Below are 18,863 nucleotides of genomic sequence, written 5' to 3'. Positions count from 1 at the left end.
TCACTAAAAGAATAACTTTTTAACTCTTGTTGAAATTGTCTCTCCATAAAGGAGACAAACTCTAGCACCACCTATTGGAAGTAGCAATCCTAAAAGTCAAAAGCGGCCTTTTAACAAGCCATTTCATATGACATAGGATATAAGCCAGATCAGAATCCCAATTTGCAGACACTGTGTTTCGGGGTAATTGCCCCTCGTCAGTGCAAAGTGTGGGTAACTGGTCTGGCTTATGAGAAGCTATGTGGGGACAACTATTCTCCTTACGGAGATCTGACAAACCAGTCTGGCTGTCAGTGGTGAGGGAACTCATTTAACTACAATGCCCCTGAGAATAATTCTGAGAATTATTCAAATTTGCCTCTCCAGGAAAGGAGACAAACTCTAGCGCCACCTATTGGAAGTAGCAATCCAAAAAGTCAAACTGGCCTTTTAACAAGCCTTTTCATATGACCTAGGATATATGCCAGATCAGAATCCCAATTTGCAGACGCGCTGTTTTGGGGTGATTGCCCCTAGTCAGTGCAAACTCTTGTTGGTGCTTTTTGCTGGAGCTCCAAATTGATAGAGAAATTATATTGATTGAATAATCTCTAAAACTTTCACAACCTTCGTTCCTGAAATAATTAGGTAGGGTATTCTTGGCATCTTTCTCCAGGTGTAAGATCTTACGGGGGTGCTCCCTCCCTACCAGAGGGTCCCCTGGTCATGGTCTCTCAGGATCTGTTATGGGTGAGGGGAAAAATGATAATTACTTACCAGTAATTTGTTTGTCCTGGAACCCATGAAAGCTTCCTTATTTTTCCCTTCTTCTGGCTTATGGTTGGTGGCGGTTCTCCATCTTCTCTTCTCACAATAAAGAATGGGCTTGGCTGAATGTATGAATATTAACTAGAGTAATGGTCATAATTTTGGTGACTCCTCCTTGACGTCTTGGAAGCCTTATTGAAGGAGTTGCCTTTTTATTCTGTGCTCTTGGCTTCCTGTCCAGTGATAGGGGGTGGATCCCACTCGCTCAGGTGCATGGGTGTCATGGGTTTCAATAAAATCAAATTAGTGGTAAGAAATTATATATTTTTTTTCCAGGTTTAGTTATAAATACAACATTATCATCTATTCCTACTCATTCCAAATCATTCCGTTTACAAGGTTGCAGATGAAACCGAGGTGTAAAGCTGTCCTGGGTACCCGGCCTCTAATGGGTAGGGAGAATGTCCCCTGTCTTGACATGTACTTTTCTCTTATGTTGCTGTTATTTTTTCTTACAGGTATCTGAAGAGAATGGAGAACAGATGCCATTGTATTTTGTAATAGTTAGTTTACAGGACTCTGGAGAATCGGACAACAAGAACTGGACTGTTCTGCGGAGATTGAGTGAATTCCAGAATCTGCACAGAAAACTCAGCGAGGTATTACCATGGGCAGCTTTTAGAAAAGCAAACAAAAAATTGTGGCTGCGGGAGGACTATAGATCATTTATGTGCTTATGGGCTTTAGTGGGTGCTGGTTGCCTCTCCTGACACAGTATGGATGATACAAAAAAGAAACCTAATTCTGGGGTCTTTTCTTAGGATTTTTCTTTGTGCTGTTCATCTGTTATCCCTCCTAGAAAGGTGTCAATAAATTGATAATCATTTGTTACCAATCAGGGGTGTGATAGTCAAATATTATCTGATGCCTCTCTCAGACGGAGGCATGCACCTTTTTACAATGATAACTCCCAGTTATCACTTTCTAAGAGGAATAGCCAAGGACTAGCACAAAAAATTCATGCCCCTGAATTTAGTATTTCATGGTAATTGGAGGAATTTATTAATTCCAGAGCCGAGTGTCATGCGAGTGTCCCTGCGACTGAGGTCAGATTGTGTGAGCGGACCTCAGCTGCGGAGGACGGGCCGGTACTGAGGAGGGGAGGGCCGGTGCTGCGGAGGGGAGGGAGGGATTTATCTCCTTCTTTCCTCCGTAACCGGCTATTGCCATTCTCGCCCTGCATTCGCGGTGTACTGCGAGTGCAGTGTGATTTTTCTCTTGCCCCATAGACTTGAATGGGTGCGAGAGAAACAATGATCGCATTACAGTCGCAGCATGCTGCCATTGTTTTCTCAGTCCGATTAGGGCTGAGAAAATAATCGCTCATGTGCGCTGACAACAGTATTCCCACCATAAAAGCTCAAAATGAAGTCCTTCCCCTTTTAAATAATCTTTGAGTTCATCCATGTGGTAGTGCTGATCCAATCAATGAACATTAATGTTGGCTTTTACCTTTCATTAGTATTTTCCTTCATTGAAGAAAGTCCAGTTGCCTTCTCTCAGTAAGCTTCCCTTCAAGTCCATAGACCAGAAGTTTCTGGAAAAGTCAAAGATGCAGTTGAACAACTTCCTACAGGTGAGCGCAGCCATAGTCTCACTCATGTTAATGAGTTTTACTTTCCTTTATAATGTTTTGATATATTTCTAGCTACGTAACAGTTATTGTGGACCTAAGGTTAATAAACAGCTGGAAGAATGAAAAAGAAACATAATGTTTGTTCACAGATTTGTTATTTCAGTGTCTGTGCATTTCTTCACTTTGGTAGACGTTGGATATCACTCAGCCGACACGTGGAGGCGCAGGACCTTGTGTCAGTAGTTATCCTGTCCTCAGTATTAGTAAAAAGTGACTAATAACAAGGATCTGATTGTGTTGTGTGGAATCACTGTGGACAACATTGCCTTACTAAGGGCCCAGTCACACTAAACAACATCGCTAGCAACATCACTGCTAACTAACAACTTTTGTGACGTAGCAGCGATGTTGCTAGCGATGTTGCGGTGTGTGACATCCAGCAACAACCTGGCCCCTGCTGTGAGGTCGTTGGTTGTTGCGGAATGTCCTGGGCCATTTTTTAGTTGTTGCTGTCCCGCTGTGAAGCACAGATCGCTGTGTGTGACAGCGAGAGAGCAACAACTGAATGTGCAGGCAGCAGGAGCCGGCTTCTGCGGAGGCTGGTAACCACGGTAAACAGCGGGTAACCAAGAAGCCCTTACCTTGGTTACCCGATATTTACCTTCATTACCAGCGTCCGCCGCTCTCACGCTGTCAGTGCCGGCTCCTGCTCTCTGCACATGTAGCTGCAGTACACATCGGGTAATTAACCCCATGTGTACTGTAGCTAGGATAGCAGGGAGCTAGCGCTAAGCATTGTGCGCTGGTAACCAAGGTAAATATCGGGTTGGTTACCCGATATTTACCTTAGTTACCAAGCGCAGCATCGCTTCCACGCGGTGCTGCTGTCTGGGGGCTGGTCACTGGTTGCTGGTGAGCTCACCAGCAACTCGTGTAGCCACGCTCCAGCGATCCTTGCCAGGTCAGGTTGCTGGTGGGATCGCTGGAGCGTCGCAGTGTGACATCTCACCAGCAACCTCCTTAAGGTTATTTCTTGTAGGCCCTGCTAATTACCGCTGCACCTTTTGCAGCCATTATAAAGATGAGGCCATGTGCACACTGTAGCTGTACACTTAGAAAAAGATCCTCTAGGCTGACATATACTTTCCTATTCGCATAGGCCCACATTCACAAGACAGAGGCTAAAGGTTTGGCCTCAGTCTGGCCGATATGTGTCTGCGGACTGTACTGTGCTATGCAGGAGGACACTGTAAAAAATATTCCAGGCTGTATACATTTTTTTTTTAATTATTATAAACACAGGGTCACTATAAGGAACAGATGCCAAGGTATCTATCCCGAGTACTAAATTCAAAAAGTGATAAAATAGAAGAAAAAAACAGAAGTTGTGCACTGCACTGCTTACCACTCTGTGGAAAATGCTGCAAGAGAGTCCTTTGGCTCAATACCATGTAGAGCCTGTCTTGTGGGTGCTTGAAGTGCAGATCAGCTGCTGTATCCTCACATTGGACTTGGCTGAAAAAAAACAGCTGACGGCAAGTGGAAGTCCTGAACTACCATGGTGCTATATGCCAAGAAGACAGAGCAAGTACTAATATCATAAAAAAGAGAAGTTTTGGCAGCACTCTACGGTGTCAAGAAATCTATTTTATTTTTCTTTTTTGCAGACAGGTGATACAGACATGAGGGAGCTGGGGGAGCGGAGCACAAGGACGACGGTACCGTTTCGCACCTCTAGGGGTATGGACCCGTGAAAGCACCCCTAGAGGTGCGAAACGGTACCGTCGTCCTTGTGCTCCGCTCCCCCAGCTCCCTCATGTCTATCACCTGTCTGCAAAAAAGAAAAATAAAATAGATTTCTTGACACCGTAGAGTGCTGCCAAAACTTCTCTTTTTTATGATATCTATCCCGAGTACACTTTGACCACTGTCAGGCATACACTTCCAGAAGAGTATGTGCCTGACAGTGGTTATGTCATTGCCTAATGTGATGTTATCTGCATCCCTTTGCTATAATAACACTGCTTTAATATACGAATTGTCTTTTTTTTTTTTTTTTTTTTTAATCAAAGCAGTCCATTAACAGAATCACAAGTGCTAAATATCGTGCCTGATTCAGCCTCACAATGTTCAGGGCTGCATATTCCCTCAATTTAATTTGGTTCCAAATCAGATATTTACTCCTATCTATCTATCTATCTATCTATCTATCTATCATCTCCTAATTGCAGCACTGTCACCTATTGACAGCTCTTTGCTGTAGTTTTGATAAATCGGTGTTTTATCTCTATTGTTTTATTTTATCTATTTAATTTGGTTTAAAAGGGGCCACAAAAAGTACAGGAACCTTGCTAGAATGCAGCCCAGGAGCTGCAGAGGGGGAAACTTTTAGGTTTAAAGCAAAATTTCTGATGACAGGTTCCCTTTAAGGCTGTGTGCACACAAGTGTTCAGTGCTATGGCCGCAGTGTTTTCGCTGCATCCAAAATGCTGCATTGTACAGTAGAAGCACAGTCGATGGGATTTCTAGAAATCCCATGCCCACTGTGTTCTTTTTTCCTGCAGCGAAAACTGACCTGCGGTGAGACTCAATGTGAGTCCACAGCATGGCAATTGTTTGCTGCAGAGATGCAAGCGTTCTCTGCAGGAAGAACACAGTGAGAGACTGCCTGAGCTTGGATCGTGGGCACGGGTAGCTGTGGTCTCCTGTGGAGGTCAGGGCCCGCCGTGTCCAGGACGCAGCGGGTACTCATCATGTGCACATACCTTTACAGCTATCTGTCTGCACTGTGCATAGCCAAAAAGCACCATTTAATATTGGGGGGGGGAAGAATACACAGTATTTTATCATAACTACAGCAAAAAGCGCAGTAAGTGACCTAGCATTATAATCTGAGCCTCCCTACACTATGCTGCCCTCAGATAGGACAGCAAAAACCTGCTGCCAGATTCTCTCTACTGGAAACTGAGAAATGAAAATGAAAATGAAACTAAGGATTTGGTTTTATTATGTCAAGAAAATCTGTTTTACATTGTAAGTCCTTTTACCAATCCCTGATGGTGAGATCTTTCTTCACAGAAGCTGCTTTCTGATGAAAGACTGTGTCACAGTGAGGTGCTTTATGCCTTTTTGAGTCCCTCTCCAGAGCACCTGAAAGTCCTTGATGTCCAGGGCAAAAAATCTTCCTTCTCACTCTCTTCATTTTTGGAAAGACTTCCTGGAGATTTTTTTTCACATCAAGAGGTCAGTAATCTCTGGATGAGCGATGTGTTCAGTATTTCACTAAAGTGAGTACACCCCTCACATTTTTATAAATATTTTGTTATAGCTTTTCCTAGGACAACACTGAGGATATGACACTTTGACACATTGTTTAGTAGTCTGTGTACAGCTTGTACGAGAATGTAAATGTGGTGTGTCCTCTAAATATCTCAACACACAGCCTTTAATGTCTAAACTGCTGGCAACAAAAAGGAGTACACCCCTAAGTGAAAATGGCCAAGTTGTGATTAAATATCAATTTCCCTCCCCAATGTCATGTGACCCATTAGTGTTGCAAGGTGTCAGATGTGAATGGGGAGCAGGTGTGTTATATTTGGTGTTATCACTCACACGCTCTCCCATACTGTTCACTGGAAGTTCAACATGGCCTCTCATGGCAAATAAATCTGAGAATGTGAACAAAATATTGCTGCTCTACATAAAGGTGTTCTAGGATATAAGAAGATTGCCAACATCCAAGAATCAGCAAAAACATTAGTGCATGCCCTCATCATCTCCCTCCTTGACTACTGCAACCTCCTGCTTTGTGGCCTCCCTTCCAACACTCTTGCACCCCTCCTATCTATCCTAAACTCTGCGGCCCGCCTAATCCACCTCTCCCCTCGCTACTCCCCAGCCTCGCCACTCTGCCAATCCCTTCACTGGCTTCCCATCACCCAACGACTCCAGTTCAAAACATTAACTATGACATACAAAGCCATGCACAACCTGTCTCCTCCCTACATCTGTGACCTAGTCTCCCGGTACCTACCTGCACGCAACCTCAGATCCTCACAAGATCTCCTTTTCTGCTCCTCTCTTATCTCCTCTTCCCACAATCGCTAACAAGATTTCTCCCGTGCATCCCCCATACTCTGGAATGCTCTACCTCAGCACATCAGACTCTCACCTACCGTGGAAAGCTTCAAGAGGAACCTCAAGACCCACCTCTTCCAACAAGCCTACAACCTACAATAACCCTCAGTCCAGTAGACCACTGCACAACCAGCTCTGTCCTCACCTATTGTACCATCACCCATTCCCTGTAGACTGTGAGCCCTCGCGGGCATGATCCTCTCTCCTTCTATACCAGTCTGTTTTGTACTGTTAATGATTGTTGTATGTATACCCTCTTTCACTTGTAAAGCGCCATGGAATAAATGGCGCTATAATAATAAATAATAATAATAACACCCTGACACTGAGCTGCAACTCCATGGCCAAGACTATACAGCGGTTTAACAAGACAGGTTTCACTCAGAACAGGTCTCACCATGGTCAGTTGAGAGCATATGCTCAGCGTCCTATCCAGAGGTTGTCTGCCAACATTACTGTAGAAGATAGAGGGTCAGGGGTGTGGGTCATCCTGTCAGTGCTCAGACCATACACCGCACACTGCATCAAATTGGTCTGTATGGCTGTCGTCCCAGAAGGAAGCCTCTTCTAAATATAATGCACAAGAAAGACACAAATAGTTTGCTGAAGGCAAGCAGACTAATGACATGATTTACTGGAACAATGTCTTGTGGTCTAATAACAGCAAGATAAACTTATTTGGTTCAGTTAGTGACAAGTGTGTGTGGCAGCAACCAGTTGAGGTGTACAAACACAAGTGTGTCACGACTACTAGTCAAGCATAGTGGTGGTAATATCATGGTTTGGGGCTGCATGAGTGCTGTGTGCTTTGGGTAGCAACAGTTCATTGTGGGAACCATGAATTCCAACATATACTGTGACATACTCAAGCAGAGCCTGATCCCCTCCCTTGGGAAGTTTGGTTTGCAGGGCAGTATCCCAACATAACCCCACGCACACTTCCAAGATGACGACTGCCTTGCTAAAGAAACTGAGGGTAAAAATGCTGTACTGGCCAAGCATGTGTGAAGCCCCACAGGTGTAGTGTCGGTGCATTACCTTCAGGGACTCCACGTAGCTGGATCTCCGTCACTGGTAGGAAATCTTCTTGTTTGATCGTGACGCCACTCTCAGTATTGCGGTCAGTGGGGACCGCCACTGCAGGTTAGGGGACGCCTGGGGCTGATGGTGGGTGCAGTCGGATGTATTAGCCTCCTGAGAGTGAGGCAAGCCCCAGGGCCCGGTGTAGGTTTGTAGTACCACAAGTCGCAGAATAACCACACCGGCAGGAATGTCTTTCAAGGGCTTTACTCACATTTGATGGCAGGGTGAGTAGCCCGGGCGTAGCTGGGATGAACCAGGTGGGAACCAGGTATCCTTCAGGCTGACTTTATGAGGGTGACTACTGACTCGCCTTCCTTAGCCCTTGGTGGTTTGGGGTAACCCCGACTTTGAGTCCCTATGGGGGTCACCCAGGGAAGATGCTCCAAGCCTCTCTCCCCTTCTTGTTTGCCGTGTGCTTGTTCCCCGGACCAGGCCACTCCAGCCTCTTGCCTCCTGTGACCTATGGGCCCAATCTTGCGGTTACGTGGCTGCGGCTTTTGTAGTGTTGTGGTGTGGGCTTTAAGAGCCCCACACCGGCAGGTTTAGCAGGGAAAGGTGAATCTATCCTCGCTTCGGGATCTGCCGCCCGGTTGGGCCTGGTGCTCTCTAGAAGTCTCCTTACTTCCCACTCCGTGCACTCTCTAGCTGAAGCTGGCTTTCAGGCAGCACTCCTAGTTGACCGTTCTCCCCCGTCTGTAGTCACTGCGCGGGCGCTGTTAGACAGCATCAGCCCCACAGGTCTGCTCCTCACTGAGCCCTATGGAGTTCTCTGCTCTAACTGACTCACTGCTCCTCCTCTCCTGTTCTTGCCTACGCCACCTAGCAACCAGACTCTCTTACCACACCCCTTGAGAGGAGATGGAGGCTTTTGGCCCCCTCCACTATTCCAGTGAAGGTGAAGGCTTTTCCCCCTCCTGGGATCCCCAGGGGTCCTCTCATGGGTACATGTGTGAGAGCTGATTACTATGCGCCTGTGTACCACACCCCTGTCAGCCTTCTGGATTACCTGTGTTGTACTGTCCCCAGCATGGGTGCAGTACTCAGTGGTGCCTGACCAGGTCAGGGGCGCCACATTCCCCCTTAGTTATCACCAGCACGTCCTCGGGCTGCAAGACAACATTTTAAAATGCATAAAACATTAAAACATGTAAAACATTTAAAAGCACCAGGTATCAGACATCACCACCCTCCACCCACAAGTCCGTTAACCCACCCAAAACCCTCTCAGGAGGTAGGTCACCGGTCCTGTTGGTAACCAGGTCTGGGCCATCTACTTCCCCAGACCTTTCCTCCAATCTTCCTCTCCCGTTGGCCGCGACTTCAGCCACTTCTGGCAGGATGTAGAGGCGGCTTTCATGGGCTGGTGGTTTCAGGGTATACCTGGCCTGGTGGATCCGCGCCGTCAGCCTCTTCTGGCAGGATGCAGAGGCGGCCTCCACAGTTGGTGCTGACCAGGTACCCTCTTTGTGGTGGTGAGCCAAGGCCCCATAAACAGGCGTGCTCTCTGGTCGCAGGTGAGCCAAGGCCCTTTTCTACGGACGGGCCCCCCTGGTTGCAGACGAGCCAAGCCCCTAAACAGGCTGGCCCTGGTGGTGGTGCCACTGGTGTAACTATTTACACTGCGAGAGTTTGTGGCTATAGCAAGTTCATAGCCTTAAGTTTATTTCTCACAATAGTTTTTGTGGGCGCATTTCTTTAACGTTGCAAACAAAACTTTTCAAAACTGGTCAAAACAGTAACTTCTTACTTTACTTTACTTTACTTTTTACTCCTCTTTTTCACTAGGGCGAGGGCACGTTGGGCACTGGCACCTGTGACTTTCCTGCTCTTTGTCTCTTTCTTCATCTGTGGTTGCCTCATCTATAGGTTCTGTGCCTTTCCTTTCTTGGTCTGCATCTGATTCCTTTTCTGTATCTGTTTCTTTATCTCTGTCTTGTCTTTCTTGTCTTTCTTGTCTTTCTTGTCTTTCTTGTCTTTCTTGTCTTTCTTGTTGCAGGGGATGGCTGTAAGGTTTGTTGGGACATAGCGCTACGTCCAGAGCATACAATCCTCTTTCGCCTTGATGCAGGGTGAACTGAACGGAATCTCCCATCTTTAGATTTCTGCAAGGGTGTCCTCTTGGCAGATGAGCGTTCACATCTCTGCGGTTTACAAATATCCCTTCTTTTATTCCTGGTGCTACAATGAATCCATAGCCGCTTCTCAGATTAAAGTCTTCCACTACGCCATAACACAGGGGTCCTCTAGCCTGGGCTTTGGACTCTCTCAACAAACGCTTCTCCTTTAGGTCTCTGGCGGTGACTGCTCTCTGTTCAGGAGACTGTGGTGCTGGAGCAAACTGTGTTCTTCTGCGCCGTGTCTTGCGGGCTGGATTCTGTAGAGGGCAGCTCACAAACTCCCAGGTGAGGTCTTGGGGCTGATCTTCGTCAGCAGACGGTGTCAGGTCTTCCTCATCCCAGCGGGAGTATGGCAGCATTTCCGGCTCTGAATACACATCTGCTGCGGGTGGCACTGGAGTCGGAGTCAACCCTTCTGCTTCCTGGCCTCCTCTCCCCCTTAGTTCTTCTTGGCACTCCGGCTGTGGCAGTGCTGGGGATGGATGCTCTTCAGCCGGCCCAGGTGGGGGACTCTTTGGTGTAGCTGCTGCAGGAGTTATCAGGAGACTCTTTGGGGTATGCGGAGGGGGTATGTACTGGCTCACCAACCATTGTGGAAATTTGGCCTCCATGTCAGCCCTCATCTGCCAATATGCAGGGTCTTCACCCACCGTGGGCTGCCTATCAGGAACCTCTGTGGACCGGGGAGCGGTGTCGGCTCTGGCCTTACAGGCCGGGGTAAATGCTGAGGTAGTCTTTTCTTGGCGGGCCGCGCCTGGCATGGCGGCGGCCTGGTCTTGGCGGGCCGCGCCCTGGATGGCGGCGGCCTGGTCTTGGCGGGCCGCGCCCTGGATGGCGGCGGCCTGGTCTTGGCGGGCCGCGCCTGGCATGGCGGCGGCCTGGTCTTGGCGGGCCGCGCCCTGGCTGGCGGCGGCCTGGATCTGTGTCGCTGTTGCAGGAGGCTCTGTGCAGGCTGGGCTGGACGTCGCTGCAGCAGTCTGGGCTTGGCGGGCCGCGCCCTGTATGGCGGCGGCCTGGTCTTGGCGGGCCGCGCCCAGGATGGCGGCGGCCTGGTCTTGGCGGGCCGCGCCCTGTATGGCGGCGGCCTGGTCCTGGCGGGCCGGGCAGGGCATCGCTGCAGGGACTGGGTCTTGGTGGGCCGAGCAGGGCATCGCTGCAGCCGCTGGGGCTTGGAGGGCCGCACCTGGCGTGGCTGCGGCCTGCTTCAGCGTCGCCGCACCGGACGCCTCTTCAGGGACCGCGGACGTGGCAGCAGGGGTCGGGGCACTTGCGCGGGCCGGGGCATCATTCGACTCACCCGTTGTTGGTAGCACTGGGGTCTGCGTCGTCGCCGTCCCGCCTGACACCCGGCGCGCAGCTCTCCCTTCATAGGCCCGAACCGCCGCGGTCATCTCCTGCAGTTCCATCCGTTCCTCCCGAATCTGCTCCACGACCCGGGTCTCCAGCCGGTTGCAAAACTGGGCCAGCTCTCGGTACCACCAGGCAGCGGATCCTGGTTCTGGGTTCCTGCGGTCAGACGCCATTTCTTCTGCGCCGTCTTCTGCACGGTCTCCCAGCAGTGGACTCTTCGCTGCCTCCTGTAACAAGCTGTCCAGTTTCTGCTCTGCCTCTTTCAGCAGCTCCTCTCCCAGCAGCAGGCTTGTGGCTCCCTTTCTGTTCCGCCGTTTCTCGACGCTTCCACTCTCATAGCTGGCAAGGTCAGAACTCTGCAGAGGATCTCTGGGTAGCCACACCTCTTCGTGGGCGGTAACTTCTTCCAGCGCGGGCTGCTGTTGTTTTTCAGCGCGCTTTTCATGGTGGCAATATGGCGGCGCTTCCAATTTTTCAAGCGGACCGCCCAGGCACATGGTCACCTGTCTGAACAGGTCTAGTCCTTATCCTGTTCGTGACGCCAGATGTGAAGCCCCACAGGTGTAGTGTCGGTGCATTACCTTCAGGGACTCCACGTAGCTGGATCTCCGTCACTGGTAGGAAATCTTCTTGTTTGATCGTGACGCCACTCTCAGTATTGCGGTCAGTGGGGACCGCCACTGCAGGTTAGGGGACGCCTGGGGCTGATGGTGGGTGCAGTCGGATGTATTAGCCTCCTGAGAGTGAGGCAAGCCCCAGGGCCCGGTGTAGGTTTGTAGTACCACAAGTCGCAGAATAACCACACCGGCAGGAATGTCTTTCAAGGGCTTTACTCACATTTGATGGCAGGGTGAGTAGCCCGGGCGTAGCTGGGATGAACCAGGTGGGAACCAGGTATCCTTCAGGCTGACTTTATGAGGGTGACTACTGACTCGCCTTCCTTAGCCCTTGGTGGTTTGGGGTAACCCCGACTTTGAGTCCCTATGGGGGTCACCCAGGGAAGATGCTCCAAGCCTCTCTCCCCTTCTTGTTTGCCGTGTGCTTGTTCCCCGGACCAGGCCACTCCAGCCTCTTGCCTCCTGTGACCTATGGGCCCAATCTTGCGGTTACGTGGCTGCGGCTTTTGTAGTGTTGTGGTGTGGGCTTTAAGAGCCCCACACCGGCAGGTTTAGCAGGGAAAGGTGAATCTATCCTCGCTTCGGGATCTGCCGCCCGGTTGGGCCTGGTGCTCTCTAGAAGTCTCCTTACTTCCCACTCCGTGCACTCTCTAGCTGAAGCTGGCTTTCAGGCAGCACTCCTAGTTGACCGTTCTCCCCCGTCTGTAGTCACTGCGCGGGCGCTGTTAGACAGCATCAGCCCCACAGGTCTGCTCCTCACTGAGCCCTATGGAGTTCTCTGCTCTAACTGACTCACTGCTCCTCCTCTCCTGTTCTTGCCTACGCCACCTAGCAACCAGACTCTCTTACCACACCCCTTGAGAGGAGATGGAGGCTTTTGGCCCCCTCCACTATTCCAGTGAAGGTGAAGGCTTTTCCCCCTCCTGGGATCCCCAGGGGTCCTCTCATGGGTACATGTGTGAGAGCTGATTACTATGCGCCTGTGTACCACACCCCTGTCAGCCTTCTGGATTACCTGTGTTGTACTGTCCCCAGCATGGGTGCAGTACTCAGTGGTGCCTGACCAGGTCAGGGGCGCCACACATGTCTCCAGACCTAAACCCTACTGAGCATCTGTGGGACATCCTTAAACCGAAAGTGGAGGAGCACAAGGTCTCTAACATCCACCAGCTGTGTGATGTCATCCTGGAGGATGGAAGAGGAGTCCAGCGGCTCCTGTGAAGCTCTAGTGATCTCCATTGCCCAAGAGAGTTAAGACAGTGCTTAAAAATAATGGTGGCCACACACAATATTAACACTTTGGGCAAAATTTGGCCATTTTCACTTAGGGGCATATTCATTTTTGTTGTCAATAGTTCAGACATTAATGGCTGTGTTGAGTTATTTAGAGGGCACCAAATTTACAGTGTTATACAAGCTGTACACTGACTACTGTACATTGTATCTAAGTGACATATCTTCAGTGTTGTCCCATGAAAAGATGTAATAAAATATTTACAAAAATGTGAGGGGTGTACTCACAACTGTTATATACTGTACATGTCGCCAAGAATTAAATATATTTGATTGCGGAATAGTAACCGATTTTTTTTTTTCAAAATGTGAAATTAATGAAGCATAGGAACTGCAGAAACTAACACTCCAAAATGTGACCAGACTGATCAGTGTGACTGCGATTGGAACATTAAATTCTTTCCTACCCCTAGGATCAATTGTAAAAAGTCACGGAAAATGCTCCGTAGAATTAACATGCAGCTCTGCAAAGATGTGGACAGTTGTGGATGAGACTAAGGGGCACTTTGCGCACTACGACATCGCAGGTACGATGTCGGTGGGGTCAAATTGAAAGTGACGCACATCCGGCGTCGCAGGCGATATCGTAGTGTGTAAATCCTTGATACGATTAACGAGCGCAAAAGCGTCGTAATCGTATCATCGGTGTAGCCTCTCTCATTTCTATGAATTGGGAAATATTGATGTTACGATGTTGATCCTCGTTCCTGCGGCAGAACACATCGCTGTGTGTGAAGCCGCAGGAGCGAGGAACATCTCCTACCTGCGTCCTGCGGCTCCCTCCAGCTATGCGGAAGGAAGGAGGTGGGCGGGATGTTTACGTCCCGCTCATCTCCGCCCCCTCCGCTTCTATTGGCCGCCTGCCGTGTGACGTTGCTATGACGCCGCATGACCCGCCCCCTTAGGAAGGAGGCGGGACGCCGGCCAGAGCGACGTCGCAGGGCAGGTAAGTGCATGTGACGCTGCTGTAGCAATAATGTTCACTACGGCAGCTATCACCATGATATCGCAGCTGCGACGGGGGCGGGGACTATCGCGCACGGCATTGCAGCATCGGCTTGCGATGTCGTAGTGTGCAAAGCCCGCTTTATGTGCTATGTGATGGCTCTCCATACCGGCCTTGGATACTTGTGTGTCTTGATGATCATATCAATGCAGCAAAATGCATAGAAATCTGGAAAAGTGCTGCTTTTTGAGATCGAGCTGAAAGTTTGCAAGCCATTTTCAAGCATCCATACTTCTCTCTGGCAATTAAGATTTTGTGCCATAAGTTGTGTGCAGAATAAGAAAATCACAAAAGGGAAAAAAATGAAAATATTTCCAGGTTTCACTTTAATGCTAAAGCTAGAAGACCTAAATAACTAGAAAGTACAGTATGTGATTATCATGTTGAATCTCAACCTTCTACTTTATTGCGGTTGTTCTGTACATCACACCCACATCCCCAGTCTTAGTTGGCGCTTCTTACACAGCTTGCCTGGTACGTAGGGCATCGTGCTGTTACCCATTGCTAATCTGCAGAGCAGCAATTGCTTCATAAGCTAGACTTTTTCCAAACTAGAAGATTTCTGTTTTTATTTTTTGCAATTTAGACATGTGCATGTTGTTAAAGGGAATATGTAGAATTTCACCGCCCCCAAAATTATATACATGCACACACTGCTCTTTTTAAGGACAAGTTTTGCAATACCTTTATATGACCAGTCCGTTCCGCCATTGCTGAGAAATCAACGTTTTAATTGATATGCAAATGAGGCTGTAGATCTGAAGGCTCCGTCACTCCAGCTCTATTCCATGCCCAGCACCTCCTGGTTGACGGACTGCTCCTTTTCCTGAAGTCACACAGCATAAAGGCTGTTAGTCAAGTAGGAGGAGGTTGTGGCGCTGTGAGGGGAATAGAGCTGGAGTGACAGAAGCTACAGATCTACAGTCTCAATTGCCTATCGATGCAAACCCTGATTTCTCAGTAATCGAGCAGTAGACAGGCCATGTAGAAGTATTGCTGGACTGGTCTTTGAAAGAGCTACATGCACATATAAATAGTTTGAAAGGTGAAATCCTGCTCACAGATCCTCTAGGTTTCTTACCAGGCATATGTATTCCCTTCATGTCCCTGCCGTGCTCTGGAGTGAGCGGTGTGATCTGCAGCGAGTGATTCACTCCCCCCTGAGATCATAGAGCTTTTCTATATAGTGTGAAATGTGCAATGTGTTCAGGAAGATGAATGAAAGGCTGACATTTCCTCTTTAAGTGCCGCTGCTTCTTGGTGATTTATAGATTTAATTCCAGGTGGATGCAGCCTGGCCGCTGATGTGTGTAATGTGCTCACGTCACCGTGTGCAGGTCTGTGTCATAGTGATGCTTCGGCTATAATTGCTGCGATGCCAGATCCGTCAGTGACTCACTGTCCAGATCTACGTCTTGGTGAATCATAGTTTTCTAGTCCTTTGCATTTCTTTTTCTGTCTTTGTGGCACAGCCTATAATCTACATTATGTGATGACGATCTCAGTGACATGTGAGGCCCAGAGCGCAGCTTTTCTAGTGACCTTTTATTTTCTATAGGTTTGTCCTATTCTAACAAAACGGCAGCAAATAAGCTGCTTCTTATCACTTATAAGTAATCTACTTCTCCTTATTATATAGCCCCAGCATAGTCCATATCATGACCTTCTGTATTCTCACAATGTGTCTTCTCGGATGGCTTTGTGTAGGGCTGGCTGTATGAGCTGTAGTTTTCTTATTCCCGCTGTTTGCTCTGTCTGTTCCTTATTTGAGAAGCCGGATGTTTCCTTTTAACTTTTGTCTACACAGGATGAAACGGAAGAAGACAGTGACTTATCTGACTACGGGGATGATGTGGATGGGAAAAAAGATGCCTTGGCTGAGCCTTGCTTCATGCTGATTGTGGAGATTTTTGAGTTGCGAGGAAGTGAGTTTTATCTTTTCCGATAGTCATTATGTGCATCGAAATGTTTTGCTCCCTTCAGAGGGTCTCTGAGACATTTACATCATTGAGCCACACGTCACATGGCCCACCAGCAGAAGAATAAAAAAAAAAATTATGGCTCTTGGGAAAGAGAACTGCTCCCCCCAATAAATGTTTCCCTGGTTGACAAGGGGTTAATGTATACTTCACAATTCAAACTCATTTGTTTACTTCCCCAACCCCATGTCTGCTATTCATCCAAGTGGCAGCCATGACTTCAGCCTTTCTCTCCATGAATCAGTAAGAATAGGAGAAAGACTCAGGACAATAGGAATGAGAGATTTGGCCATATACCGATGCAGTCTTCAGGGATATGTAGGATTTATGGTCCTGGAGCAGTGTACGGTAAATGGCATCATGATTAAAGGGAACCTGTCACCAGGTTTTACAGTATTGAACCAAAAGTATCCCCTTCTGCAGCTCCGGAGCTGCATTGTATGAAGGTGCACCTTGTTCCCTGACTCCCCTTGCAGACCCCAGAAATAACTTTATAAGATCTGCCGCCTCATATGTAAATTAACCGTTATGGTCGAATGGGCGTCCTTTTCTTGGTCGGATGGGCGTCCTTTTTTTCGGCGCCTGTCCTTCTGCAGTTGTTCACCGTCCTCCTTTTATGATTGACGTGGATGACTCCTCTCTCATCATCTAAGTTGCTCTGTAAAATCTCGCATCTGTGCAGAGTCATTCCCAGCTCGTGCACTCACAGTTCGCTCTGCCCCATCACTGGCAGAGCAGAAAATATAGGTGCGCTTGTGCGAACCGGGGAAATCTTTACGCAGGCGCGAGATTATGGCCGGCGATCTGGATGACTTTACCTGCGTCATCCTCGTACCCGACCTAATTCTCGCGCATGCGAAAAGACCCCACCGGCTCGCACAAGTGCACCTATGTTTCCGGCTCTGCCCACGACGGGGCGGCGAGAACAGCGCCTGCTCGAGCCAGGAATGACTCTACACAGGCGCAAGATTTTGCAGAGCAACTTGAATGATGACGTAGGCGTCGCCCACGTCAATCATGAAAGGAGGACGGCGAACAATGGTAGAAGGAGGGACATGAGCCAAAGAAAGGGACGCCCATCTGACCAGAATGGTTAATTTACATGCATGGCAGATTTTATAAAGGTATTTCTGGGGTCTGCAAGGGGAGTCAGGGAACAAGGTGCACCTTCATACAATGCAGCCCAGGAGCTGCAGAAGGGGATAATTTTGGTTCAATTTTGAAAAAACTGGTGACCGTTTCCCTTTAAAGGTGAATGCATACCACAAACTCTACTATAGCGTTCCTTTGTAAATACCTGATGTTTCATGTACAATAATTTTTCAAGCAATAAAGAAGAAACCGTTGATTTGAGCTGGACTATTTTATTTCACTTAGAATATGGTAGAGGCTGTAGTAATGGCGTATGAAAAGGCCATTAAGGTCAGAGTCCATTGCATTTACAGTTCGCTGATTGCAGACTTCCAGATACAGGGCCATTATTTATTTCTCCCCACATAGATTTACTTGTGATGAGTCTCTTCTTTTAATTTTTGCTTTTCCCATAAGGGCATTTGTGGTCACATTTGCCAAAACAACACCAAAAAAATTCACCCATAGCCGCAAAATCCTAATTAACAAGTGTTTTTTGTCCTTTCCGTTCTCAGTGCTGTATGATGGCTTTTTGTTTGTATGTTCTCCCCGTGTTTGTGTGGGTTTCCTCCGGGTACTTTGGTTTCCTCCCACAATCCAAAACAACATACTGATAGGGACCTTAGATTGTGAGCCCCAATGGGGACAGTGTTGCCAATGTATGTAAAGGGCTGTGGAATTAATAGCGCTATATAAATGAATAAATATTATTATATTTTTCTGTATTCCCTGCGACTTCCCAAGAACCTGCTCGTTGCGTGTTTGAGCAGACTGCTAGTAAAGTGGTATCGGTTCATCTTTCAGTAGATCCCTTTGGCAGCACGAGGGGTGCACTTTATTTCCCATCTTAGTATTTTGCAGCTTTAGCATGCCGGAGTGATCAGGGAGGACCAGTATAACACATACTAGTGGGCTTTGATTATTTCAATGTTCCAGGTCTTAGTGAAATGAATCCGTCACTAATCCAGTCACTGGAGTCACACATCTTGAGTTATTGGTTTACTAAATGGACATTTTATGCTACTTATGCCATATTGGACTGGAAAAGTTTCCATAGTATTACAAAGCGTCTTTTGTTTTATTGCAGTGTTTAAGTGGGTTAGGAAAACGCTGATTGCCTTGGTACAGATCACATTTGGAAGGACCATAAACAAGTAAGTACATTCATATTACTTATGCGCATTAATTTTCCATATCCCTTTACGTATCAGATGTGCTGTTTAAGGACATGTGTGTGACCAAACCTCCCGTGTCTGGAGACCGCTATAATTGGTTTTCTGTGATACAAGTTCTACTTTTTAAAGGTTTCCGTTCCTGCTTTGAACGCAGATTTATTTTGCTTTGTGGGCCAATTATTATATCTAAGATCATTCTCTCTCTGGTTTTCATGATAAATTATCAAGTGGGGCACAGACTGTGCGGTTCTGGTGTGGTTATAGTGGTTCTGTGTAATTCTGCTGCTCATTACCTGGTGCTGATACAATAAGGTCCCTATTTAAATAAAGGCTTTTCTACCTCGACATGTTGGGTACCAAAAGGAATAAACGTGATGAATTTCACAAATCCGGTGAACGGCGTGCAAGAAGCCCAGAAATAAGACTAGTCTGTTACTATCCCCGGAATAGCCTGTTGATGCCCATGATCTTCAAGACTAATGGACTTCTAATGGACCTGTGTATACTAGTGCATTTATTAGCTGGTTCTGTAGTGACTCTCTGCTGTGCTTAATGGCTGATGCCCCCAATAAGACTTGTGTCAGTAATGGGG

At 47.8% G+C, this 18,863-nt stretch overlaps 1 protein-coding gene across 1 annotated transcript in view; it reads left to right on the top strand.

Moving 5' to 3' along the window:
- The window catches only part of SNX25 (sorting nexin 25), a 300,594-nt gene that overhangs the window by 270,519 nt on the left and 11,212 nt on the right, over nucleotides 1–18,863 (top strand). Inside the window, exons 12-16 of the mRNA XM_075347132.1 lie at nucleotides 1,266–1,406; nucleotides 2,270–2,383; nucleotides 5,462–5,626; nucleotides 15,794–15,911; nucleotides 18,184–18,250. Of these exons, the coding sequence (XP_075203247.1) occupies nucleotides 1,266–1,406; nucleotides 2,270–2,383; nucleotides 5,462–5,626; nucleotides 15,794–15,911; nucleotides 18,184–18,250 (605 nt within the window). The remainder of the gene's footprint in view (nucleotides 1–1,265; nucleotides 1,407–2,269; nucleotides 2,384–5,461; nucleotides 5,627–15,793; nucleotides 15,912–18,183; nucleotides 18,251–18,863) is intronic.

The sequence above is a fragment of the Anomaloglossus baeobatrachus genome, chromosome 1 (genome assembly GCF_048569485.1).
Source record: "Anomaloglossus baeobatrachus isolate aAnoBae1 chromosome 1, aAnoBae1.hap1, whole genome shotgun sequence".
NCBI lineage: Eukaryota > Metazoa > Chordata > Amphibia > Anura > Aromobatidae > Anomaloglossus > Anomaloglossus baeobatrachus.
This window is presented reverse-complemented; position numbering and strand designations above follow the sequence as displayed.